This window comes from Trichechus manatus, unplaced genomic scaffold, assembly GCF_000243295.1.
Source record: "Trichechus manatus latirostris isolate Lorelei unplaced genomic scaffold, TriManLat1.0 scaffold00019, whole genome shotgun sequence".
Lineage (NCBI taxonomy): Eukaryota > Metazoa > Chordata > Mammalia > Sirenia > Trichechidae > Trichechus > Trichechus manatus.
The window spans coordinates 11,099,738-11,126,637 of record NW_004443955.1 but is presented as its reverse complement, the minus strand read 5'-3'; the positions used below and the strand labels follow the sequence as shown (position 1 = coordinate 11,126,637).

At 39.2% G+C, this 26,900-nt stretch overlaps 2 protein-coding genes across 4 annotated transcripts in view; both read right to left on the bottom strand.

Annotated features, from left to right (window-relative positions):
* TM2D3 (TM2 domain containing 3) overlaps window positions 1-1,636 on the bottom strand; it is a 29,363-nt gene extending 27,727 nt beyond the window's left edge. For all 3 annotated transcript variants that reach the window (XM_023727861.1, XM_023727862.1, XM_023727860.1), the window contains exon 1: window positions 1,533-1,636. In XM_023727861.1, the coding sequence (XP_023583629.1) occupies window positions 1,533-1,623 (91 nt within the window). In that variant the 5' untranslated portion in view covers window positions 1,624-1,636. The remainder of the gene's footprint in view (window positions 1-1,532) is intronic.
* A 1,871-nt stretch (window positions 1,637-3,507) lies between these two features.
* The window catches only part of TARS3 (threonyl-tRNA synthetase 3), a 102,489-nt gene continuing 79,096 nt past the window's right edge, over window positions 3,508-26,900 (bottom strand). The window contains exons 17-20 of the mRNA XM_004372640.3: window positions 18,158-18,262; window positions 7,884-7,956; window positions 6,960-7,074; window positions 3,508-4,026 (exon numbers count right to left, since the gene is read on the bottom strand). Coding sequence (XP_004372697.1) covers window positions 3,878-4,026; window positions 6,960-7,074; window positions 7,884-7,956; window positions 18,158-18,262 — 442 coding nt within the window. The 3' untranslated portion in view covers window positions 3,508-3,877. The remainder of the gene's footprint in view (window positions 4,027-6,959; window positions 7,075-7,883; window positions 7,957-18,157; window positions 18,263-26,900) is intronic.

The window sequence follows — 26,900 nt, the reverse complement described above, 5'->3', positions numbered from 1 at the left end:
AGTTCAAAATAATTGTCTATATTAATAACCTGTTCAGAGGGTTGCAATTTTTTCCCCTGGCCAACTTACCCAGGCATACAATATATTTTCATCAGTTAAGAAAGGATCAAAATTGCAAGGATTTTGACGGAAGCGGGGCTTTCACAAACATCCAGAAGAGTCAAGAATTCTTATTATTTTCTCTATAAAATAATCTACATTTTAAATTCAAGTATGTTGCTGCCTCCTACTACTTTCTTAAATCCAAATAAAAATCAGAAAAACACCTCTGCCAGTCAATTCATTGAAATAGTGGAACACTGGAGGGATGAAACTACAGAAACAAAGGCTGCACTCAGCAAAACACACAAATGCCTGCTTAAAACTGGTCCTACTTAAAGTCATTATATTAAATGGGTAATCCTACAAAATACCTTCTTCTATTCTGTCATATTACTACTGTATCTGGGTCCTGGACACTTAGAATCACAAAGCCGAAATGACTTCAGGGTGTCAGGCTAAACCCATCACCTTAAAGATGAGGAAACAGAAGCTAAAAGGGTGAATAACTTGTTCAAGTTCCCAGCAGCACAACCAGATCTACACACCAAGTTTCTATACTTCTCTCTGTTATCCTTCCATTTCACACTGCCTTGGGGGAGCATTTAATAGCCAACATCAGGAACAGACTTCAAGAAGCAGAAGAAAGTTTCTGAAAGAAGCTTTGGTTATAAAGTTACTCCAATGGATAAAATGATAGAAACGTGAAATAAGGAGATGAAATGAAGACTGTGGAACCGCAAAAAGAAACGAGGCAGAAATGTCAAAAGGTATTCAAATAACTGTCTACAGAAAAACGTGCATCTTGCCCTTAGTTCACATAACCTAAAATAAAATATATTCAAAAACGTAAATTGATTTTGCATACTAAAAGACATTTTATTTTACAAAGAGGGAGAGAAACCACTAGATATAAATACGCACATTTACTAGAATACAAAATGTCTAGTGCCTGCTGCCCTGGGAACTACTGTGAATGTTCGTGCTGGACCCGGGTCCTTTATTGACTAAGCCAGCTGCTGCAAATGCTCTAAATTTAAGGATCCTACAATTAGAGAAATATGTTATCCTGGGTTATGAAAACTTTGGTTTGTGTTTAACAGGCAGGGTGTACACTAGGCCGCTAACTGCTCATGAAAACCTCACAGCTTGACTGCTCGTAAGACTGAATGGCGCAACGCCAGTAGGGTCAACACCAATTTAGATCCTTGGGCAACTAGGAAACAAAGGGTGGTACTGGGACCCAGTTCTGCTTCCTTGGCAGAGCCCCGAGCCCTCGGTGTCCCGCTCGAGGCCTCTGCGGCCGAGCCAGCAGCTCAGGGGTCCCTGAGCAGAAGGGCTGCCTCGGACAAGACCGTTGGGACGCACCCTCCGTTCCACAATCTACCTACGCCCTCTGCCCGCGGGCCCAGTCAGGGCGCCTCCCCCAGCTCCTGGGGTCGCTTCCGCCACTCAGCCCGCAACCCGGTGTGGACCCTGGCTCTTGCACTTACCACCGCCCAGCAAGATGTAGAACTGTGAGAGGAAAAGCAACACACAGCAGAAGCAGCGAAGGGACGACAACTGACCCCCTGCAGCCGCCATCTTGCCGGCGCGCGCACACTGCCCGGGCCGAGAAGCGGGGCTCGTCCGAGGGGCGGGGCCCACGGAACCTACGGCGCAGGCGCAAGGTGGCTGGGACGGCTTGGTCTGCTTCTGGTCGGATTTTCGGATGATGTCTGTCATGGTTCCACCTCTGCCTTGCCCCGCGGAGACGTTTTCAAGAGGAATTGGGTTTGTGGGCGGCCGCGACCCTGTGAGAGTCCTCTGTTCCCAAACGTCCCTTACCCTCTTAAACTAGAGACGCCCACCTCTCCTTCCACTGCTGGAGACCAGGAATGTCACCATGGGGCTGAAATTCACACTGGAAGCTACTGAAAGCTGAAGAGGGCAAATATGGAAAGTTGGCCACCATTTTTATTTGAACGGTTATATGTTAGAGATAAAAATTGTCATCACATGCTAGGTACTATGTGAAGGTTTTGATGACATTATAGCACTTAATCTCATACTTGGAGCCCTGGTGACGCAGTGGCTAAGTGTTTGGCTGCTAACCAAAAGGTCAGCAGTTCGAATACACTAGCCGCTCTTTGGAAAGCCTATGGGGCAGTTCTACTCTACCCTATAGAGTCGCTATAGGGTCGCTATGAGTCGGAATCGACTCCACGGCAAAGGGTTTTGTTTTGGGTGGTTTAATCTCCTACTTATTTTACAGATGAAGAAACAGATTGTTAGTGGGCCAAACACAGTAAGGGAAGCCACCCAAGGTTTGACAGGCGGGTTGTGAGGGGCGCACTCCACTGGACCTGAGGGCTGGTGCTGGTCGGTGCCCAGCAGACATCTCTGTGGCCCGCCTTAGGCCTCAGCTCCGGCCAACTCCTTAAAGATAGGCATTACTTCCAGAAAGTTCCTCTAAGAATGGAAGAGACAGGACAGATAGCCAGCAAATCTCAAGGCTTAGAGGGACTGGGACAAGAGCTCTATGAGACGAGCATTCAAAGCATGGGCTTCTCCCTAGAGGTGGCCAGCGTTGGGGACAGGAGCTGTACTCCAGGCTGTCAGGCTCCCTATGGGTTCATATTTCCATCACACATACTCCGTACTGTGCTGTTGACATGTTTCTCTCTTCCCACTTACCTGCCACAACAGCAGATATTGTTGGGTGTTTTGACCTCCCACTCCCTCACTAGCCTGTTTGATGAATGAAAAAAATACACAAAATAGTGCCTGACACAAAATAAGCCCTCAAATATTTGCTTAAAAGATTATGTTCCACAATTTGCACCATATAGTGCTATACAGCTCTGATATATAATACTATTTTGTTTACCAACTGTTTCACTGTCCACTTCCCTCAGGAAGCTAACTGTAAGTGTGTTGAGAGGAGGGAAGATGTCTTAAATATATTTTGAATTCCACAGTACCTAGCCAAATAAATAGGTACTTCTTGATTGGTAGCTAAATTCTCTATTGACATAAACCCTTTTTAATTATTCTTCTTCCTCACAGTTTAAATCTGAAATTCATCTGAGTCTATAAATCAGTGGAATATCATTTCATCAAAAAAAGTAATTTAACTCTAGGGGAGCAGCTTATTGTGGTATAAGCCCAAAGCTGAATCATTGGAAACACTGTGTGATGCATTTTATTTGGGAATTTAGTTTTTCTGAAGATGAACAAGGCAACTCTTAACCTACAGTGCGAACAACAGTAGATTCCACAACACTGAATTTCTTTGATGTTCAGAGTCCTTTGTCAGTAAGCCAATATTCAGCACTAGCTTTTTTGTAGTTGTTGGTTAGTTAGAACAAATTAGGCAATGATTCCAATTTTGGGAATAAACTTTATCCCCAAAGTGTGAGCTTTTGTAAAAGCAACCATAAAAATACCTGAGACATAATGTTATTAGAAAATAAGATATTTCCCCATATTCAAAAAAACTTTGCAGATTTTTATTTGAAGCCTATTTTTGAAAATCATAAATATTAGCAATGACATCTGATAATCCTCATTTCCTAGTATTTCCCCCTTTCAATGATAACGGTTTCCTATTTAAGTCTCTCAAGGCATTGATTTCTTGAAAACGTCCCAAGCTTCTCCTCTTAAATTGTCCTCAGAGCACATTAGTGAATTAAACAATTGGTTCATATCAGCTACTCATTCACTATCTCCTTTCTAACTGTGCCCATCAGTGAGTCTAAAGTTCTTAGAAGAAGTACTAACAGGTTAAATGGTTAAGAAAAACACATTTTCAAGGGTCAAAACAAGGTTATATAGAAGCAAATACAAGGAAAGGACTTCAAAAGTCTTCCTCTGCATTCAGTGTACGTGAATTCTTGAGATTCTTCAACTTATCCATGGCAGAAGTTACGGAAATCTCTCCATGAATTTTGTTGTCTCTTGTTCGAACATTTACAGCATTATTTGTCTTTTCCTTTTCTCCAACCACTGTAGAAAAGGAAGGGAAATAAACATTTTAAATTAGCAATTTAACAGTAAAACAGCAGTCATATGACACTGCATCTCATTAGTTGAGCTTTTCTTCAGAATTAATCACTAAATATCAATCTAAGGGCCAACAGGCTAATCCTCTGATTATAAGTTTCTTGAGAGAAGGAATGACTTCTAACACCATCTCTCTACTGTCCACTTGAAAGAACAGCTATTGTGGTCTTGGGGTATAAATAGGGGCTGCTATTCTTTTATAGAAGCCCTGGTGGCACAGTGGTTATGAGTTCGGCTGCTAACCAAAAGGTCGGCAGTTTGAATCCACCAGCCACTGCTGGAAACCCTATGGGGCAGTTCTACTCTGTTCCGTGGGGTCACTATGAGTCGCAATACACTTTACAGCAATGGTTTTTTTTTTTTGTTTTTTTTTGGTATTCTCTTACAAGGAGCTCTGGGGATGCAGTGGTTAAGTACTTGGATGCTAACTGAAAGGTAGGTGGTTCGAACCCACCAGCCATTCTGTGGGAGAAGGATGTGGCAGTCTCCGTCTATAAAGATTTGCAACCTTGGAAACCCTATGGGGCAGTTCTACTCTGTCCTATAGGGTTGCTATGAGTCTGAATCAACTCGATGGCAGTGGTTTTGGGGGATTCTCTTACAGAGTCCCTGGGTGGTGCAAATGGTTAATGCACTTGACTGCTAACTGTAAGGTTGGATGTTCAAGGCCACCCAAGGCCACCCAGAGGCACCTCAGAGGAAAGGCCTGGTGATCCACTTTGAGAAAAACAGCCATTGGAAACCCTATAGAGCATGGTTCTACTCTGACCATGAGTCAGAACTGACTCAAGAGCAACTTTTTTTTTTTAATTCTCTTACAGACTCCCTTGACTCCACCTGGCATACTTGCTGAGTCAAGGGGTGGACACCAGACCCATGCCAGGACAACAGGAATTTTCTGGAATGTAAGTAAAAAGTTTGTTCTCTCTAGTGGCCCATAAGGAGCCCTGGTGGCAGAGTGGTTAAGTGCTTGGCTGCTAACCGAAAGGCTGGCAGCTGGAATCCATCAGCCACTTCACCGGAGAAAAAACCTGTGTCATGGATTGAATTGTGTCCCCCCAAAATATCTGTCAACTTGGCTGGGTCATGATTCCCAGTATTGTATGACTGTGTACCATTTTGTAAGCTGATGTGATTCCTTTATGTGTTGTAAACTCTATCACTATGATGTAATAAAATGGATTAGCAGCAGTTATACTGATGAGGTCTACAAGGTTAGATAGTGTCTTAAGCCAATCTCTTTTGAGGTATAAGAGAGAAGTGAGCAGAGACACGTGGGAACCTCATACCACCAAGAAAGCAGTGCCAGGAACAGAGCACGTCCTTTGGATCTGAGGTTCCTGTGCTGAGATGCTCCTAGACCAAGGGAAGACTGATGCATCACAAGGACCTCCTTCCTCCTGAGCTGACAGAGAGAGAAAGCCTTCTCCTGGAGCTGATGCCTTGAATTTGGACTTGTAGCCTACTAGACTGTGAGAGAATAAATTTCTCTTTGTTAAAAGCCATCCACTTGCAGTATTTCTGTTATAGCAGCACTAGATGACTGAGACAACCTAGCAATCTGCTCCCATAAAGATTACAGCCTAGGAAACCCTATGAAGCAGTTCTACTCTGTCCTATAGGGTCACTATGAGTCAAAATTGATGAGACTGCAACAGGCTGGGTTGTGACCTGTACTGTGAGATGATACAGGAATCTGCAGCCATGTTTCTTGCCATGTGGAAGAAATTGGTCAGCAGATAAGGAGAATAAAGTAGATATTTAAGACAAGCATAAAGAACCAGGGAGAAACAGGGACTAGAAACGGGGAGAAACAGTCCTGGTAAGGGTTGAGCTCCTGGTTGCAGTTGTTCTTTTAATGTTTTTTTTGTTTGTTTTGTTTTGTTTTTAACTCTACCTTTCATTTCATAAGATACTCCAATACCCTTCTAAAAAAAATTCCATTTCTGTCTAAGCTAATTTGAAAGTTCGGTCACTTACCATAAGAAGCCTGATTGGAACACCACAATATCTACTACAGAGAGAAACATCAATGAAAAATTGTTGATGAGGACAACTCTATGCATATTTATTTTTCCTTCTACAGAATCTCTCAGCTTACAGAAGATATCAATACCATATCCACAAGGCATATCAACATCAGTTTCTCTTGATTTCTGAATCATCTTTAAAGCCAAAACTTTAGTTTCTGCATTGTTACTCACTGCTGAATTATTATTCTTTATGCCCCAAGAATATTTATTTTTTCACCTAAATTCTCTTCTTTTGATCATTCTAAATTTGAAATCTTTTCCATTCATTAGTTTAATTCCAAAGATTTCTAAAACCAAAAAACCAAACCCATTGCCATTGAGTCGATTCTGACTCATAGAGACCCTATAGGACAGAGTAGAACCACCCCACAGGGTTTCCAAGGAGTGGCCAGTCAATTTGAACTGCTGACCTTATGGTTAGCAGTTAAACTCTTAACGACTGCACCCCCAGGGCTCTGGCAAAGATATCTAATATAACAAAAAGAAGACAAGGGAAAATATCTCAGCGCTGACATGTAGCTGAAACATAAGGAGTATAATTCTATTGATGAGATCTTTTCACATCTTTTTTTTTTCATTGTTGGTTTGAGATATTATTATTTACTATTGCAAATAATACTATACAACAGGATTCTTGTGAAACTTTCTAACCTTCTTCTAGCAAATAAAAATGAGTTCTTAGGAACAGCTAACCCAGGGCACCACAGACTCTTTTTTGTGTGTAAGTATTAAATAAACTTGTGATAATCAAGAAGTTATATAATATCCCTTATTTTGTTAGTATTTTGGAATTACAGTGAAAAAAAAAGGGCATTTGGAAAAATATGTAGAAACTTAAATTACCCAAAATGAAATTATACTGAGCCAGCTGTGCATTTCGTATTTTCTTATTTAGTGTACAACTATCATCTAAATCAACATCGGCCATAAATCCTTCTTCAAAAAATTCACTGGATACCTAGAAGAAAATAAAACACTTATCACTACGTTATTTGTGGTAGTCAGCCTCCAAGATGACTCCAGTGTTCCCCACCTCCTGGTATTCACACCCTGTGTAGTTCCCCCGTTCCCTCCACATTGGACAAAGTTGGTCTGTGTGACCAATAGAAAAGAGAAGAAGTGAGAATGTGCCACTTCTGGGATGAGGTTATAAAAAACTGCAGCTTCTGTCTCTCAACTGTGGTAAACCAGCTGCCAAGTTGTGAAGATACTTGAGCAGACCATGGAGATGCCCATGTTGTGAAGAACTGAAGTATCTGGGCAACAACCAGTGAGGAACTAAGACCTGCCAACAATGATGTGAGTGAGTCCCAGACATCTGCAGCCCTGTCCAACAGCTTGACAACTTCATGAGAGACCCTGAGCCAGAATCAACCAGCAAAGCTGCTCCCAGATTCCTGACTCACAGAATCTGTGAGGTAATGTTTGTTGTTTCAAGCTCCTAAGTTTTGTGGTAATTTGTTATCCAGCAAGAGATAATAAAACATTCTACCCTAATAGAGCCATGTGAGAAAGAGTATTTAAATATAAGATATTTAAAACGCTAATTTTTCAAAAACATTAAGAAACAATATAGTTATGATACAGCTACACAGACACTCAAATCAGACTAAAGGTGTTACTCCCTATTACTGAACACATGGGTTGTTAAATTAATGTGTCAGTTATGCAGTGTTTTAAAGCATGAATGACATTCCAAGTCAATGACCTCCATAGAATATAAGCCAAGATTATTAGGTACTATGCTTTAAATGTCTCTGCTTTTACCTGGAGTGCGTATTTTTCACAAGTTGGCCCCACAGGGATGACCATTACCTGACGAGGAGACAGCCAGAAAGGCCTGAAAAAATATATAAAATATGTATTTTCAAAATCTAATGATGACCACTTATTATATGATTAAAAATAACAAAAGATTTTTCTTAAAGACTCCACAAGAGAGCAGTTGCAGTAGAGTGATGGGGAAGAAAACCAAACTATATTGAAAGATAAAATACAGTAGGGTAGATAAAGGGGGAAATTTCAAATTTTTATTGGAAAAGGGAGGGAAGAATGGATTGGCAGATAGATGGAAGAGCTAAACCCGCACTTAGCATAAAACCAGCAACTGTACTCCTGAGCATTCATCTCAGAGAAATGAAGACTTCACACAAAAACCTTCCACAAATGTTCCCAGCAGCTTTACTTCTAATAGCCAAAAACTAGAAATACCCCAAATGTCCTTCAACAGGTGGAAGGTTTAACAAACTGTGGTGACTTAAGAATAAATATATAAATACATACATTCCCTGGAATACTGCTCAGCAATAAAAAGGAACAAACCACTGGTACACACAGCAACTTGGATGAAACTCAAGGGAATTATGCTTAGTGAAAAAAGGCAATCTCAAAAGGCTGCATACTGTATGATTTCATTTATGTAACATTCTTGAAATGACAAAATTATAGTGATAGAGAGAAGATTAATGATTGCCAGGAGTTAGGGACGAGGGTGGGGCGGGGGATGTGTGGTAATAAAAGGATAGCATGAGGGGCCCTTGTAGTGATAGGACTTTCAGGTATCTTGACTGGTGGTGGTTACACAAATCTATACATGTCATAAAATTTTTAGAACTAAATATATATACACACACAAATGAGTGTAAGTAAAACTGGTAAAATTTGAATAAGGTTGGTGGATTGTGATACTGTATACAGTTTTACAAGATGTGACTACTGGGGGAAAAGTGGGTAACGAGTACACTGGACCTTTCTGTTTTATTTCTTACAACTGCATGTGAATCTACAATTATCTCATAACTAAATGTTTAATTAGAAATAAAGAAGGAAGATGGGTCTAAGCAATGTTTGTAATAGGAAATGCTTGCCTTCTTCATCATAATGAGTATTTAGCTTAAAGCTGGAAGGAAATGCAATGGAGACTATTACCAGATGGCACTTTAAGAATGTATATATTTATACATTTGTTCTTAAATTACAAAAGCAAAATAATAACAATGATAAAACAGAAGCATACTGTATAAAAATGAAAAGTAAATGTTTCCTTCTGAGCTCTGTCCTCACCCCACCCCCAGTCCTACTCTCCCAAGAGAACCATATTTTAACCATTTCTATTATCAGTTCTTCAGGAGACTTCCACCATAACACTGAGAGGTATGTGAATTCCTGATTTATCAACTGAGGAGAGTATTATTAACTCCCTAAAATGAAGGATGACACATTTAGTGCATTTACACCATCTCCTGTCTCCCACTCCATCTTTATTGTTAGTTTTTTACCACTCTCACCGCTACCACTCTGGCGCAAGAAACAACCATCTCTCACCTATGTTATTTCCCATTTCTTTTAAATCTGAATCAACTTGAAAGAAATATAAACATGTTAAACTCATAATTATAAAGCGTACATATTCATAACTATGCTTTTTGCTTATGTGTAACTTTACTAGCTTAGGAAATTCTATGAAACCCAAGTATATTTCTCTAAGATCCCAAATAAAATATAAAGGATACACATACCCTAGTTGGCCAGGACCTTTTGAACACTATGCTTGGGGGAATTTTCGGTGGTATGTTTCCTGCTCAGAAATTTGCTTTCCCAGCCTTCCTAGATGTGGATACTGGAGTGCATCCATGTGATCTAAATTCTGCCAATCAGATATACTAACAAGACATGTTGATTTGAAAGAGGGTGGCACACAGAAAGAGGCACCATGTAGAATCAGTCCCAGCAAGGGTGCTGGAGAGACATGGAGCTTTCAGAGAATGATGGAACAGTGACCCCGGCAGCAGTAGCATCCAGTGCCCAGTGCCAACAATGGGAGCTGCAGGGACTGTGCCTAGCAATAGTCACCACTTCAGGGCAGTAGATCCTGAAGAGCTAAGCTGCACGATCAGGTGCTCAGTAGGTTTCTTAAAAATGAGATGAGAGGCAAAAGTGTCACAAGTGGTTGCTGGTTTGCAGCATGTTCCAAATCACAAGATGTGTTATCTGCCAGTTGGTGCCATAACTGCTAATACGGCCAGTTGCTTCTGAGTGCTTCTGAGGGGAATCCCATCATGTTGGCTCACTGCCTTACTTCCTTTGCTACAAAATCACTTCCATGGTCAGAAGCATTGTGTCTTTCTGATGGTGAATAAGGCGTACATGGTACAGAAGCATGACAGGAAACAAGAGCAAAGCAAAATCCAGAATAAGTATCTTTTTTGGTGAGGACAAATCAGTGGCCCTTCATGATGAAAGAGATCCAATGTAATCGACCTGTCACCAGATGGCTGGCTGGTCCTCCTTGATTATGGTACCATATTAGGGGATCAGGATTGACCACTACTGATGGCAAATTGAGTCCTCAGATGAAGTGTTGCCAGATGGAAATTAGTGAGGGGATGTCCATGTTGTTGAACCTATGCACGTCCTATATCTCTGCCCTAGTGGCCACTTTGTTCATGGTCCACTGAGTAAGGCAGGAAAGAGGCTGGCAATAACAATAGAATGGGTCATCTTGTATCTGAATATTGAAAACCTCCTCAACAATGAGGGCCTTTTGATAGGCAATACCACCTTTATGACCATTCTGAGCAATCACCCACATTCTTCTTTCCAAATCTACTTGTCATCTATTTTTCAATCTTAAATTACTTCTAAATCTTTGACCTTGTGACCAAAGCAGTAACCAGAACACATGTATCAGTGTAACTCCATGTTTCTGGCCATTTTTCCTTCCAGGCAAAGAGGACTGACTACAAGATGTAGCACTCAAAATTCTGTTCTCAAAAGACACAAGGAAAATATCCCTCCAGAGGACTAGTGGACCACATGAACCACAGCCTCCACTAGCCTGAGCCCAGAACTAGATGGTGCCCAGCTACCACCACCAACAGCTCTGACAGGGATCACAATAGAGGATCGCTGACACAGCAAGAGAAAAATGTAGAACAAAACTCAAATTCACACAGACACAAAAAAGACCAGACTTACTGGTCTGACAGAGACTGAAGGAATCCCCAAGACTATGGCCCCCGGGCACCTTGCTAACTTAGAACTGATGCCACTCCTAAAGTCTACCTTTCAGCCAAAGATGAGACAGACTTACAAAACAAACAATCACACACATGAGGAACGTGCTTCTTAGTCCAATCAAGTATACGTGACTAAATGGGCAACACCTGCTCAAAAGCAAAGATGAGAAGACAGGAAGGGACAGGAAAACTGGACGGACAGACACAGAGAACCAGTGGAAATGGAAAGAGGGAGAGTGCTGACACATTGTGGGGATTGCAACCAATGTCACAAAACAATTTGTGCATAAATTTTTGAACGAAAAAGTAATTTGCACTGTTAACTTTCACCTAAAACATATTAAAAAAAAAAAAAAAGTCTGCAATCAAGGACATTCCCTTTCCCCACTGTTATTCCTAAATGGGGCTGTGCTGTTGTAACCATCATCTTTGGGTTTATACCAGCATATCGTTCAGGGTCATTTGTAAACCAGGTTTGTATGTGTTACTCCTAAGTCCATGGTCACAGGGAATCCTTATGAGACAAATAATATGAGTTGAAGGAGACAAGAAGGCAGTACAGCAAGAGGAGGTACCTTGGCAGTGTCGACTTTATATTTTCAGACAACTAGATCTTTGAAGGTCTTGAAATAGGTGAAAAGATAACTATGTTCCCCAAAAGGTAAGTGGTATAGTATTATGCCACTGTCTTGTATTTTCTGATATGACAAATGCAACAAGAATTGTTTATTTACTGTTTGGATACTTGCTAATTATAAGACAGGAGCCTCTAATTTTTTCCTACTAATTTTATCTTTTGAGACATGATTTTTAAGAAAAATAGACAAACACTAATTCAAAATAGATCAAAGACCTAAATGTTAAATCTAAAAGCAAAGTTCTTACAAGTGTATGTAGGAGAAAAGCTTTGGGGCCTAATTTTTTTCAATAGATTATCAAACACAACAACGAATGCATGGGCAACAGAAAACAAAATGGGTTCCCGAAACATCTCATAAAAGTTAAATACTTATGTTCATCAAAGCACTATCAAAAGAGTAAAGAGAAAACCTACAGAGTGGGAAAAAAAATCTTATAACTGATAAGGGTCAAATATTTAAAATATATAGAAAACTTACAATTTGACAACAAAAAGACAACCCAATCAAAAACTGGGCAATGGATGTGAACAGAAATTTCACCGAAGAGGATATTCAAGTAGTCAAATGATAAATAAAAAGATACTCAACATCATTATCTATCAGAGAAATGTAAATCAAAACAACAATGAGATACTATTTCACTCCCACTAGGATGGCTAAGACAAAAAAAAAAAACAAAAAACAGAAAATAACTAGTGTTGGGGGGGATGTGGAGAAACTGGAACCCTCATCCATTACTAGTGGGAATGCAAAATGGTACCACCTTTGTGGAAAACGGTCTGGTGTTTCTTCAAAAAACTAGAGGTAGAGCTGCCATAATACCTAGCAATCCCATTCCTAGGTATATAGCCTAAGGACCTAATAAAAGTGACAGGAACAGACATACGCACACCTATTGGTCATTGCAGCACTATTCACAATAGCCAAAAGATGGAAACAGCCTAAGTGTCTATCAACGGATGAATGGATAAGTAACATGTGGTACGTATATACAATGGTTTTTTCAATTTTCAGGAAAGAAAGAAAAGATCAAAATTGATGTCAGAAGAGACTCAAACTTGCTCTTGAACGTCGAGTAGCTAAAGCAAAAGGAAGAAATGATGAAGTAAAAGAACTGAACAGAAGATTTCAAAGGGTGGCTTGAGAAGACAAAGTAAAGTATTATAATGACACGTGCAAAGAGCTGGAGGCAGAAAACCAAAAGGGAAGAACACGCTTGGCATTTCTCAAGCCGAAAGAACTGAAGAAAAAATTCAAGCCTCAAGTTGCAATAGAAAATAATTCTATGGGGAAAATATTCAACGATGCAGGAAGCATCAAAAGAAGATGGAAGGAATACACAGTCATTATACCAAAAAGAACTGGTCGACGTTCAACCATTTCAAGAGGTAGCATATGATCAGGAACTGATGGTACTGAAGGAAGACGTCCAAGCTGCACTGAAGGCATTGACAACAAACAAGGCTCCAGGAATTGATGGAATATCAATTGAGATGTTTCAACAAGTGGATGCAGCACTGGAAGTGTTCACTCGTCTATGCCAAGAAATTTGGAAGACAGCTACCTGGCCAACCGACCGGAAGAGATCCATACTCATGCCTATTCCCAAGAAAGGTGATCCAAATGAATGCAGAAATTATCAAACACTTTCATTAATATCACATGCAAGTAAAATTTTGCTGAAGATCATTCAAAAGCAGCTGCAGCAGTATATTGGCAGGGAACTGCCAGAAATTCAGGCCAGATGCAGAAGACGTGGAACCAGGGATATCATTGCTGATGTCAGATGGATCCTGGCTGAAAGTAGAGAATACCAGAAAAATGTTTACCTGTGTTTTATTGACTATGCAAAGGAATTCAACTGTGGATCATAACAAATTCTGAATAACACTGCAAAGAATGGTAATTCCAGAATACTTAACTGTGCTCATGAGGAACCTATACACATATCAAGAGGCAGTTGTTTGAACAGAACAAGGGGATACTGTGTGGTTTAAAATCAGGAAAGGTGTGCATCAGGGTTGTATCCTTTCACCATACCTATTCAATCTGTATGCTGAGCAGATAATCTGAGAAGCTGGTCTATATGAAGAAGAACAGGGCATCAGGATTGGAGGAAGACTAACAATCTGCGTTATGCAGATGACACAACCTTGCTTGCCAAAAGTGAAGAGGACTTGAAGCACTTTCTGATGAAGATCAAAGACTACAGCCTTTGTATGGACTACACCTCAACATAAGGAAAACAAAAATCCTCACAACTGGACCAATAAGCAACATCATGATCAACGGAGAAAAGATTGAAGTTGTCAAGGATTTCATTTTACTTGGCTCTACAATCAACACCCATGGAAGCAGCAGTCAAGAAATCAAAAGACGCATTGCATTGGGCAAATCTGCTGCAAAAGACCTTTTTAAAGTGCTGAAAAGCAAAGATGTTACCTTGAAGGCTAACATGCGCCTGACCCAAGCCACGGTATTTTCAATCGCATCATATGCATGCAAAAGCTGGGCAATGAATAAGGAAGACCGAAGAAGAATTGACACCTTTGAATTGTCGTATTGGTGTAGAATGTTGAATATACCATGGGCTGCCAAAAGAACAACCAAATCTGTCTTGGAAGAAGTACAACCAGAATGTTCCTTAGAAGCAAGGATGGGGAGACTACGTCTTACATACTTTGGACATGTTGTCAGGAGGGATCAATCCCTGCAGAAGGACATCACGCTTGGTAGAGGGTCAGTAAAAAAGAGGAAGACCCTCAACGGGATGGACTGACACAGTGGCTGTAACAATGGGCTCAAGCATAACAATGATTGTGAGCATGGCGCAGGACCGGGCAGTGTTTTGTTCTGTAGTACACAGGGTCGCTATGAGTCGGAACCCACTCGACGGCACCTAACAACAACATATGCAATGGAATACTACTCAGTCATAAAGGAAAATGAGTTTCTAAAACATCTTACAATGTGGATGAACTTGGGAGACATTATGTTGAGTGAACTATGTCAATCACCAAAAAAAAAAACCAAAAACAAGTATTGTGTGTTCTCACTTTATGAAATAAAATGAATAGGTAAATATACAGAAACTAATGTTCCTTAGTGGTTGCCAGGGGTGGGCAGGAGGGGGAAAAGAGGGAGAAGTACTCTCTAAGTAGTAGTCACTTTTGGCTTATAGAAATGGGAAAGGTGGCACTGAATATGGGTAAAGTTTCCACAGCATGACTGATGTAACTGATTTCAATAAGGTGTACATATAGAAAAGGGATTACTGGGCAAATGCTAGGTTATATATGTTCTTTAAATAATGTTATTTATTTTGTTGTTGTTGAGAATATATACAGCAAATAGAGAGCAACTGTTGTGCCTTGAATGGCCACTTGTAAGCTTTTAAGACCTCAAGCACTACACATCGAACTAAGAGGTAGAACAGAAGCACTAAACATGTTATTAGGCCAATCAACTGGGATATTCCATGAAACCATGACCCTAAACCACCAAACCAAGAAACCAAATCCCATGAATTGTTTGGTTGTACATACGCAGCCTCAGCAGCTTTTTTTTTCTTTTTTGTCGTTGTTATAAATATTAACTATCACACAACTTTTCCAATTCAACTTTTTACATATGTCTACTTATTGACAGCAACGACAATATTGGCCGTGCAACCCTACCCTTAATCAACGAGATTTTTCCATCACCATTAACCCCCCTTTTCCCTTTCCCTCCTACCCCTGGTAACCGCTAGTAAACTTTGGTCTCTATACATTTGCTTTTTCTTGTCTTTTTATATACGTGAGGTCATACAATATTCATCCTTTTGTGACTGGCATACTTCGCTCAGCATAATGTCTTCAAGCGCTATCCATACTGTAGCATGTATCAAGACTTCATTTCTCCTTCTGGCTGACTATTATTCCACCATATGTATGTACCATACTTTGCTTATCCATTCATCTGTTGATGGGCATTTAGGTTGTTTCCACCTTTTGGGTATTGTGAATAGCGCTGCAATGAACATTGGTGTACAAGTCTCTGTTTGAATCCCTGCTTTCAAGTCTTTTGGGTATATTCCTAGGAATGGAATTGTGGGTCATATGGTAGTTCTATTTTTAGTTTTTTGAGGAACCACCACACTGTTTTCCACATGGCCATGCCATTTTGCATTCTAGCAGCAATGGATGAGGGTTCCAATTTCCCCACATCCCTGCCAACATTTGTTATTTTCTGTTTTGTTTTTTTTTTTTTAATCTTAGCCATCCTAGTGGGAGTGAAATGGTATCTCATTGTGGTTTTGATTTGCATCTCTCTGACGGTCTATGATGCTGAGAATCTTTTCATGTGTTTGGTGGTTGTCTTAGTCATCTAGTGCTGCTATAACAGAAATACCACAAGTGGATGCCTTTAACAAAGAGAAATTTATTTCTTCATAGTAAGTGGGCTAAAAGTCCAAATTCAAGGCGTCAGCTCCAAGGCAAGCCTTTCTCTCTCTGTTGGCCTTCTCATCAGTGTTCCCCTGGACTAGGAGTTTCTCCATGCAGGGACCCCAGGTTCAAAGGACACTCTCTGCTCCTGGCACTGCTTTCTTGGTGGTATGAGGTCCCCCTGTCTCTCTGCTCACTTCTCTCTTTTATATCTCAAGAGATTGTCTCAGGGCACAATCCAATCTTGTAGTCTGAGTCCTGCGTTACTAACACAACTGCCACCCATCCTCTCTCATTAACATCATAGAGGCAGGATTTACAACATATAAGAAAATCACACAATACCAGGAATCATGGCCCAGCCAAACTGACACACACATTTTTGGGGGAACATAATGCAATCCATGACAGTGGTCATTTGAGGTTGTATTTGGTTTTGCAACAATAACAAAAACCAAAAAAAGGAGGGGAGCTACAGATACTGATACTAATTAGACATAACCAATCACCTCATCGGATTAGTTCTCTTGGTTTGAGGGCTTAGGGTTGTGGTCTTATGGTACAATCCAGTCAATTGGTATAACATTGTTTTTTAATGTTTTTATTGTACCTTAGATGAAGGTTTACAGAGCAAACTAATTTCTTATTAAACAATTAATACACATATTGTTTTGTGACACTGGTTGCCAACCCAACAACACATCAACACTCTCCCCTTCTCGACCTTGAGTTCCCCATTACCAACTTTCCTGTCCCCTCCTGCCTTCTCTCGTCCTTGCCCCTGGGCTGGTATGCCTATTTAGACTCATTTTGTTTTATGGGCCTGTCTAATCTTTGGCTGAAGGGTGAACCTCAGAACTGACTTCAGTACTGAGCTATAAGGGTGTCCAGAGGCCATACTCTTGGGATTTTTCCAGTCTTGGTCAAACCAGCAAGTCTGGTCTTTTTCTTGTGATTTAGAATTTTGTTCTACATTTTTCTCCTGCTCTGTCTGGGACCCTCTATTGTGATCCCTGTGGCATAACATATTTATTAAAGTTTATATTCTACCTCCTAGTGTGGTGGGTAGTATCTGGGGTCTTAAAAGCTTACGAGCAGCCATCTAAGATACAACTATTGGTCTTTATTTGTCTGGAACAAAAAAGGAAGAAGGAAGCCCAAGAATCAGAGAAGGAACTGGACTACAGGCCTAACTGTCTACATAAACCACTGCCTCCTCCACCTTGAGACCAGAAGAACTGGATGGTGCCCGGCTACCCCTACTGAGCATTCTAATCAGGAATACAGTAGATGAATCCTGATAAAAAGGCAGAACCATGTGGGACAGAACTTCAAATTCTTAAAGAATCCAGATGGACCTACTGAGGCTAGAGGAGTTCCTGAGACTAAGGCCTTGAGTTATGCTTCAAACCTTGAATTGAAACTACCCCCGAAGTCAGCTTTACACTAAGTAATAGTTTATTCTGAAAAGTAAAGATTGCCACCTTTGAGTATTATGTTTGCTTTTTTTTTTTTTTAATTATCTATATAAGACCAACAGCTATTTTAAAGCACAGATGAGAAGGTTGGGAAGATAGGGAGACTAACTAAATAGAAGTGAAACAACTAGAACAGACATAACGAGAATGGTGATATAATATGAAGAACCTAATCAACATTACTGATCAAAATGAGGAATGGGAGTGAGTTTTGCTGTGCATATTTTCACCAAACCCATTAAAAAAAAAAAACCCACTGCTGTCAAGTCGATTCCGACTCATAGCAACCCTATAGGACAGAGCAGATCTGCCCCATAGAGTTTCCAAGGAGGGCCTGGTGGCTTCGAACTGCCGACCTTTTGGTTAGCAGACGTAGCTCTTAACCACTATGCCACCAGGGTTTCCATTTTCACCAAAAATAAAATAAAATAAAATAAGAATAATAGACATATAGCTTTTCTTTTCCATGTCACTTACCATTTCCCCCCATAGTTTTCTGAGAGAATAGCTATCATTCTTTCCACTGATCCCAAAATGGCTCGATGTATGATCACAGGTCTCTTCTTATCATCCCCATCTTTACTAAAAAAATTAAAAATTACACATTTAAATATTTTCTTAAAACTTAGTAATAACTTTATCTTCTGATGATATACTTAAAAGTTATTTCCCCAAACTAGGTAAAATGATAGCTTCTTTATAAATCATCTTCAAGCATATAATGTACCATTTATTAGAAATAAGTCTTTTCTTTCAAACTCTGATGTCTTTTATGAACCAATAGGAAACAAAATACTACTAAAACACTAGATAATAAAAGTATCTAGGAAAATCTAAGTAACATCAGATCACTATCTCTTTACAACTCCACTGATTGCCTTTGTTCTAAACTACAGGCTAGATTTACTGATATTAACAGGCAGTCCTACAAATCAGATTTTTAAAAAAAATGACATCATTTTGACTCTGAGTTACACCACAGGTACTTTACTGAACAGTTGTCAAAGACACAAACACAAAAAAAAGAAAATAAGTTTCTGCATCTAAATTCTCATCTTACCATGAAACACTAAAGGTAATTCATGGGATAAACTGTTACTTTTTTTTTTTCTTTTTAAATTTTTATTTTTAGTTTTTTTTTTTTTTTAATTGTGCTTTAGGTGAAAGTTTACAGAGCAAATTAGTTTCTCATTAAACAATTAACACACATATTGTTTTGTGACATTGGTTGCCAACCTCATGACATGTCAACACTCTTCCCTTCTCGACCTTGGGTTTCCCATTTCTATTCTTCCAGCTTTCCTGTCCCCTCCTGTCTTCTTGTCCTTGCCCCTGTGCTGGTGTGCCCATTCAGTCTTGTATACATGGTTGAACTACATGTGTTATTGCTTGTTTTATAGGCCTGTCTGATCTTTGGCTGAAGGGTAAACCTCAGGAGTGACTTCAGTACTGAGTTAAAAGAGTATCTGTGGGCCATACACTCAGGGTTTCTCCCTCTCTGTCAGACCAGTACGTCTAGTTTTCGTGTTTGTGTGTGAGTTTGAATTTTGTTCTACATTTTGATCCCGCTCTGTCGAGGACCCTCTATTGTGATCCCTGTCAGAGCAGTTGGTGGTGGTAGCCAGGCACCATCTACTTGTGCTAGACTTAGTCTGGTGGAGGCTGTGGTAGTTGTGGTCCATTGGTTCTTTGGACTAATCTTTCCCTTGTGTCTTTGGTTTTCTTCATTCTTCCTTACTCCAGATGGGGTGGGACCAGTAGACGTATCTTAGATGGCTGTTCGCAAGCTTTTAAGACCCCAGATGCCACTCACCGAAGTATGATGTAGAACATTTTCTTTGTAAACTATGTTATGTCAATTGAGCTAGATGTCCCTGGGATTAAATTGTTTTGTGGGTTATATAGAAAAGGAAATATTTTAAAAAATTTGCATTGCTATAATTAGTTAAGTTGAATTTATTTTACATGTTTAATGATTATTTATATTTCGTATTTATTAATTGCCTACTTGTAACCTTTGTTCATTTTCTACTGTTTCTTTTTTTGGGGGAGGGGTAATTAATTTGTAAAGTAAATTAACTCATTTTCTAATACATACATGAAAAATACTTTTTACAAGTTTATTTATTTGTGTTTTATCTGTTTTGATACTATTTTTTGCTGTTGTAAGATTTTACTTTCGGAGAAGTCAAATCTACCAGTCTTGTTCTTTAAGAATTTTGGCATTAATGTTATGCAAAGAAGGGAGTTTCCCCAAGGTAATAAAGAGATTCTCCTACATTTTCTCTTACTACTTTGATGGTTTTTTTAAAAAGTATCTTTTATCCATATATAATTAATTTTTGTATTATTGTAAAATATGGAATTTCACATGTTCCCTCCAAATGGACAGTCAACTTTCCAGTGTCATTTATTGAATATTTCACTCTCTCCTCACAGATTTGAAATCCTCATTTCTCATATACTTTATCCTCATCTAGGTCTGTATTTGACCTATAGTGCTTCATTCATAAATAGCACTATTTTTCAATTTTAAAAAATTATTGTGATATGTATCATTTGTTGCAAAGATTGGTCAAAACATTTATGTCTTGTTTAATGAATAAACGTTTAAAACTGTGCTAAGAAATATAACATTACCAATACCTTTAAAGCCTCCTGTGTACCCCTCCCCAGGCATATCTCTCTGCCTCCCATTCTCGCTTTTCTTTGTAGTTTCACTACTGTTTAGTTTTTAAGTAAACTAAGTAGCAAGTGCATGCACACCTAGCTGTGTAGTGCTGGGGCAGGATGGCCACTGTTGGGGGAATGCCACCCAGAGAAGAGGAGCTGGGTCATAGACTCTCTTCACTTCCCTGAGGGTTTTCAGGAGTCCCTTCTGGGGAGTCAGCAGGAGTCCAGCGGAACCCAGGCTCACCATGGTCAAGGTATCAAGCAGGGCTTGATGTGGACCAGGTGCAGATATCCCACAGTAACACAGCCAGGGAAGTGGGCCTGCGTGTACTGTCTGCTTCTAGGGTCACTAGCCAACCTCCAGATCTCAGCAGAGTGCTTTGGGGATGAAAGGAGTAGGTTCTTCTCACAGTGTTTTGACTATAGATTAGATTTGTATTTCTGGATATCTCTCCCTTGAACCTTGTTTCTTTTGGTTTGTTTCAGTTTTTATCTTATTTTCTCAGAACAAGATTGCTTTGTTTGCTAATCTTTGATTTTTAAAACTTTTCATTAGAGACTGTCTTAGTCATCTAGTGCTACTCTAACAGGAATACCACAAGCGGACGGCTTTAACAAAGAGAAATTTATTCCCTCACAGTACAGTAGGCTACAAGTCCAAATTCAGGGCATCAGCTCCAAGGGAAGGCTTCAAGTCCAAATTCAGGGCATCAGCTCCAGGGGAAGGCTTTCTCTGTCAGCTCTGGAGGAAGGTCCATGTCATCAATCTTCCTTTGGTCTGGGAGCTTCCCTGTGCAGGAACCTCAGGTCCAAAGGATGTGCTCTGCTACCGGTACTGTTTTCTTGGTGGTATGAGGTTCCCCATTCTCTGCTTGCTTCCCTTTCCTTTTATCTCTTGTAAGGTAAAAGGTGGTGTAGGCCATACCCTAGGGAAATTCCCTTTACATTGGATCAGGGATGTGACCTGCGTAAGGGTGGTGTTACAATCCCACCCTAATCCTCTTTAATGTAAAATTACAATCACAGAACAGAGGACAACCACACAACACTGGGAATCATCACCTAGCCAAATTGATACACACATTTTTGGGGGACACAATTCAATCCATGACAAACATTGAAAACATTCAAAAGTAGAGAGAATAGCATAATGAACTCCCATGTACTCTCTCTCGAGTTCAGCAAATGTCAATTTATGGCCAATCTTGTTTAATCCAGATAATCCCATTACTGCCACTAACCACCATCCCCTAATTGGAAACTTAATTTTTTAAAATTTGTTCCACAAGTCCATTGGTCAAATTCCCTTTATGGCCTGAAACACTCCCTTGACATGCACCTCAAATTTAATGATACCCTCCTTCACTTGGGAAAAAGATGGAAAAGGCAAACTCTGACTGTTAATTGTAATGAAGTAAGCCAGCTCAAGATCTGTGCACACTTTTCTCAGAAAAACAAATTTTACATTATTGCAATAAATGTAATATGTGATGTTTACAAAGTTCTTATAAGAAATTTTTATCTAAAAATTGTACCAGCAGGCTACTACTGAAAGACACATACAAAACAAAGAAACAAATAAATAAATAAATAGACCCATTCATTAAACCTACCTGAAATGAGTTATAATTGGATATCATCACTGTCAATCTTTTCTACTAAGAACCATTATAAACAGAGCACCATCTCCCTTTGAAGCAGGATCCTCGACTGCAGACAAAATCCTCTGCCTAGATCACACAGAAAGCTTTGGGGTGAAGGTGGGAGGTGGCTTGAGTTCAGTCTTCAGTTCATAAGCTGAAACCAGTATGGTAACTTCCTCAATGTTATATAATGATATTTTTGTGTAGGGAATGAAAGAGAATTAGGATGACCCTTTCACAGGTCCCTGGGTATCCAGAAATTTGTCTCATCATTTATGCTAAAAGAATTTAAATCAGGTTTAGCCTCAAGAAGGGCAAATAATGACATAAACTATGCTTATACATCTATGATTTCACATGAACATTAGGCTTAATGTCATGTACCCCCAAATGATCCCAGTGGGATTTAGTTGGAATTACATTAGATTTACAGATAAACTGGAAGAGATTATCGTCACAATATTGATTCTTTCAACTTTAAGAATGTGGTATAAAATCTTAATTTAAACAAATCTTTTATAGCCTTTGATAACATTTAATGATATACTTCATGTAAATATTACACATTTCTTATTAAATTTATCCCTAGATATTTTGTTTCATTGTTGTTGCTTCTGAAATGTTTTATTCCATTGTATTTTCTAACAGGTTATTGCTAATATATATGAAAGAAATTCGATCTTTGCATTTTGAGCTTACTCAACTCTCTTACCTTACTTAACTCTCTTATTACTTCCAATTTTTCTCTGTTTGATTCTATTGGATTTCTAGACATCTTAACATCATAAAATAGTGATAGTTTTTATCTCTTTCTTTCAAATATTTGTACTTCCAGAACAATTTTAAGGAACAGTAGAAAGAGTAGGTATATTCATCACTTCCCAACTATATTGAGACATTTATTCCTGTTTTCTAATAAATGTCTTTATGATAAAGAAAATCTCTGTCTCTTCATGCCACAAGAATGTACAATACTGTTAAATTTTATCCAATGCCTTTCAGCATTGTTGAATGTAATGAATGACGATTCTTATACTTTTTAATGCAAAACCACCCTGGCTTTCTTAAGAAAAAAACTTACTCGAGTATGGTGATGATCCTTCTCCCCTCACACCTAAGCCATGAACAAATCCCATCAGTTCCATCTTCAAAATACATCCCAAATACCTCCACTCTTTTCATCTCTATTACTGTCACCTTGTTCTAATCATCATCATCATTTACCTGATCCACAGACTACTACTTCTACTTTTGCTCTCCTGCTCTTCATTTTTCACACAAGAGCTAGGATGGCTGGATGGCTGGGTTGGCTGACCTGTTTCTCCTCCACTTACTTCCTCTTTGGATGGCAAGTTCCACTTTGATTCTGATGGTCCTGAGCAACTTTTGCTGTAGAACTGATTCTGAACCAAGTACTGTCCTACCAAAGTTGTCAACACTTCTGGCCCTTGCTCCTCCGGATCGGGAGAAACTAGTGGGAATTCTCATAGTCATACTAACTGCATTGTATCCATCAGGTGAAAAGTTGGGGGTCAACTCCCAGGAGTTCTTCCACTTTGGTGCATAGTACATTTAATCCATGATGCAGATGGCCAATAGTCTTCATGTTTTGTTGAATGAGTTGTGTCACGTCAGCACAAATAAAGTTACCCTGCCCCTATTCTTTTTGCTCATTTTAGCAGGTTACTGGGGAAAGAAAGTTTTATAAACAAGTATCTTTTCCAAGAGGCCAAAATTTATTTTTCAAAGGTCTGTGTTTTCTCCTTCCTCCTCCTGAGCATTTTTATTATTCTCATGTCTTGGTGTAACGATCTACTTGTAATATAACACTTCAATTATTCCTTTAGCTTTTTAACCTCTCTCCAGAACCTAACTCTTACTGTAACTTTGTAATTAGTAACCAAAACACAATATGGAAAATCCAAATAGAATAAGATTATATTTTTAGTGCTTGAACACAAAATTGAGATCAATCTATAAGATCATTTATCATAAGCATCTTATTAGGAATATACTCTATTTAAAAATATTGGATTTAAAATATGCCAATAATGTTTCCTTTTTTGTCTTTACTAATAGTTGAGGGAAAGAAAATTCAATGCACTGCGGGAAATGGAAATTTATCATATCTAAAATTGGCTATGGTGAGGACAGTGATGATGTTGTGATTTTGTCTAATTCAGAATGAGGTAAAAAAACAAAAACCAAATCTGTTGCCACTGAGTCAATTCTGACTCATAGCGACCCTATAGTACAGAAGAACTGCCCCATAGGGTTTCCAAGGCTGTAATCTTTATGGAAGCAGACTGCCACATCTTTCTCCCACAGAGTGGCTGATGGGATTGAATGCTGGCCTTTTGGTTAGCAACCAGTGCTGTGCCACCAGGGCTTCTTAGAATGGGGTAAGGCACTTTAAAAAGAAGTTGGTTCCAGGCAAAATGGAGTAAGCACACTCCACTTTCTCTCTCTCACTGCATGTAAACATAAACCCCAGAGAGAATGCACAGAGGAGCTATCTGAGGACTCTGAAAAGTAACTGGTAACAAGTGGATTGCAAAAGGAAACCAGATTTCTAAGTGCCACTAAACCAGAAGTGCATTTTCCATAATTTTATGCTCCAGTATTGCATGGCTTGGACACAAAAGAAACCCCAGACTAGGAAGTATGCACCAGATGCAGACAGAAGAGCTTAAAGAGAAATTCTGGCTTTCTGCCCAAAGAGCCAGAAACATAACTCCTAAGTTTCAGGAAGAGTAGGGGAAATCCTGTTTTTGTTTTTGTTTTCCTCTTTTTTGCAGTTCTCTTCGTCCCAGCCCCCAGGCATTCCCACAGTGGCACAGAGGTGGCAGAGACTGAATACGCACCCAAAACTCTGAGGGAGATGAATCTTTCTCTCTGGCCAGAGAGAAGCTCTGATCCTAAGAGCATGGGGTGGACCCCATTGCATTTACTTTCTCTCTGATCTCCTGATGCTTGGTCTCTGATACAGATGTAGTCATGGAAAGTGCCTGGCAGAGGGGGAAGCTAAAGCCCCAGCTTTCTGGTCCAAGAACTGACTGAAAAAAGGGACTCAAGGGAAGGAAAAAGTATCAGGGAAATCAGAGAGAGGACAGAATGTAAAAGAGCTATTGAATAAAGTAGTGTCTGAACTCCTGGCCTCACTTCTGAATTGTGCATTTATGGATCTGACCCTAAACAGCATACAAAAGGCTTTGAGAAAAAGAATTCAGCACAAGAGGGTAAAAGGAACAAAGAAAATGTCTGCACAACAAAAAACAATCACTACAAAATGACAGAAATAAACTCATACCTATCAATTATTACACTGAACATAAATGGTCTAAATTAACCCATAAACACACAGAGTGACAGAACGGCTTAAAGAAAACCAGGATCCATCAACATGCTGTCTGCAAGAGACACACCTTAGAAACAAAGACATAAATTTATTAAAAATCAAAGGGTGGAAAAAATATATCAAGCAAACAGCTACCAAAAAAGAACAGGAGTGGCAATACTAATCTCAGATAAAATAGACTTTAAAACAAAATCCACCATAAAAGACAAAGAAGGGCACTACACAATGATTAAAGGGACAATCCATCATAAAGACATAACCATAATAAATAGCTAGGCACCCAGTGACAGGGCTCCAAAATATATAAAACAAACTCCAACAGCACTGAAAAGAGAAATTGACAGTTCCAGAATAATAGTAGGAGACTTCAACACACCACTCTCAGTAAAGGATAGAACATCTAGAAAGAAACTCAACAAAGATACAGAAGATCTGAAGGACATGATCAGCCATCTTGACCTCATAGACATATATAGAACACTCCACTCAACAGATGCAAAGTATACATTCTTTTCTAAGGCACATGGAATGTTCTCCAGAGTAGACCACATCGTAGGCCACAGAGTAACTCTTAACAAAATCCAAAACACTGAGATAATAGAAAGTATCTTCTCTGACCATAATGCCATCAAAGTAGAAACTAACAATAGGAAGAGCATGGAAACTGAATAACACCCTGCTTACAAACCACTGGATAACAGAAGAAATCAGAGATGGAACTGAAAATTCCTAGAATAAAATGAGAATCAAAACACATCATACCAAAACAGTTTGGACACAGCAAAGGCAGTGCTCAGAGGTCAATTTACAACCATACATACACACATCAAAAAAGAAGAAAAGGACAAAATCAAAACATTAGCTACACAACTTGAACAAACAGAAAGAGAACAGCAAAACGAGCCCATAGCCACCAGAAGAAAGGAAATAATAAAGATCAGAGCAGAAATAGATGAAATTGAGATAGAAAGAATCAACAAAACCACAAGTTGGTTCTTTGAAAGGATCAACAAATCAAAAAACTACTGACCAAACTGACAAAAGAAAAACAGGAGAGGATGCAAATAACCCAAATAAGAAATGAAATGGGGCACATTACAACAGACCCAACTAAAATAAAAAGGATAATAACAGAGTATTATGAAAACTATACTCCAACAAATTTGAAAACCTAGGAGAAATGGACAAATTTCTAGAAACACACTACCTACCCAAACTAACACAAAATGATGTTGAAAATCTGAACAGACCCATAACAAGAGAAGCAATTTAAAAAGTAATTAAAAAAAAAAAAAAAAAAAAAGCCCTGGCCCACATGGCTTCACTGGAGAATTCTACCAAACATTCAGAGAATAGCCTACACCAGTATTACTCAAACTATTCCAAAACATAGAAAAGGAAGTGATATTTCTGAATTCATTCTATCAAGCCAGCATAACCCTGATACCAAAACCAGGCAAAGATGCCACAAAAAAGAAAATTACAGGCCAATATCTCTCATGAATATAGATGCAAAAATTCTAGCCAATAAAATTCAGCATCACAT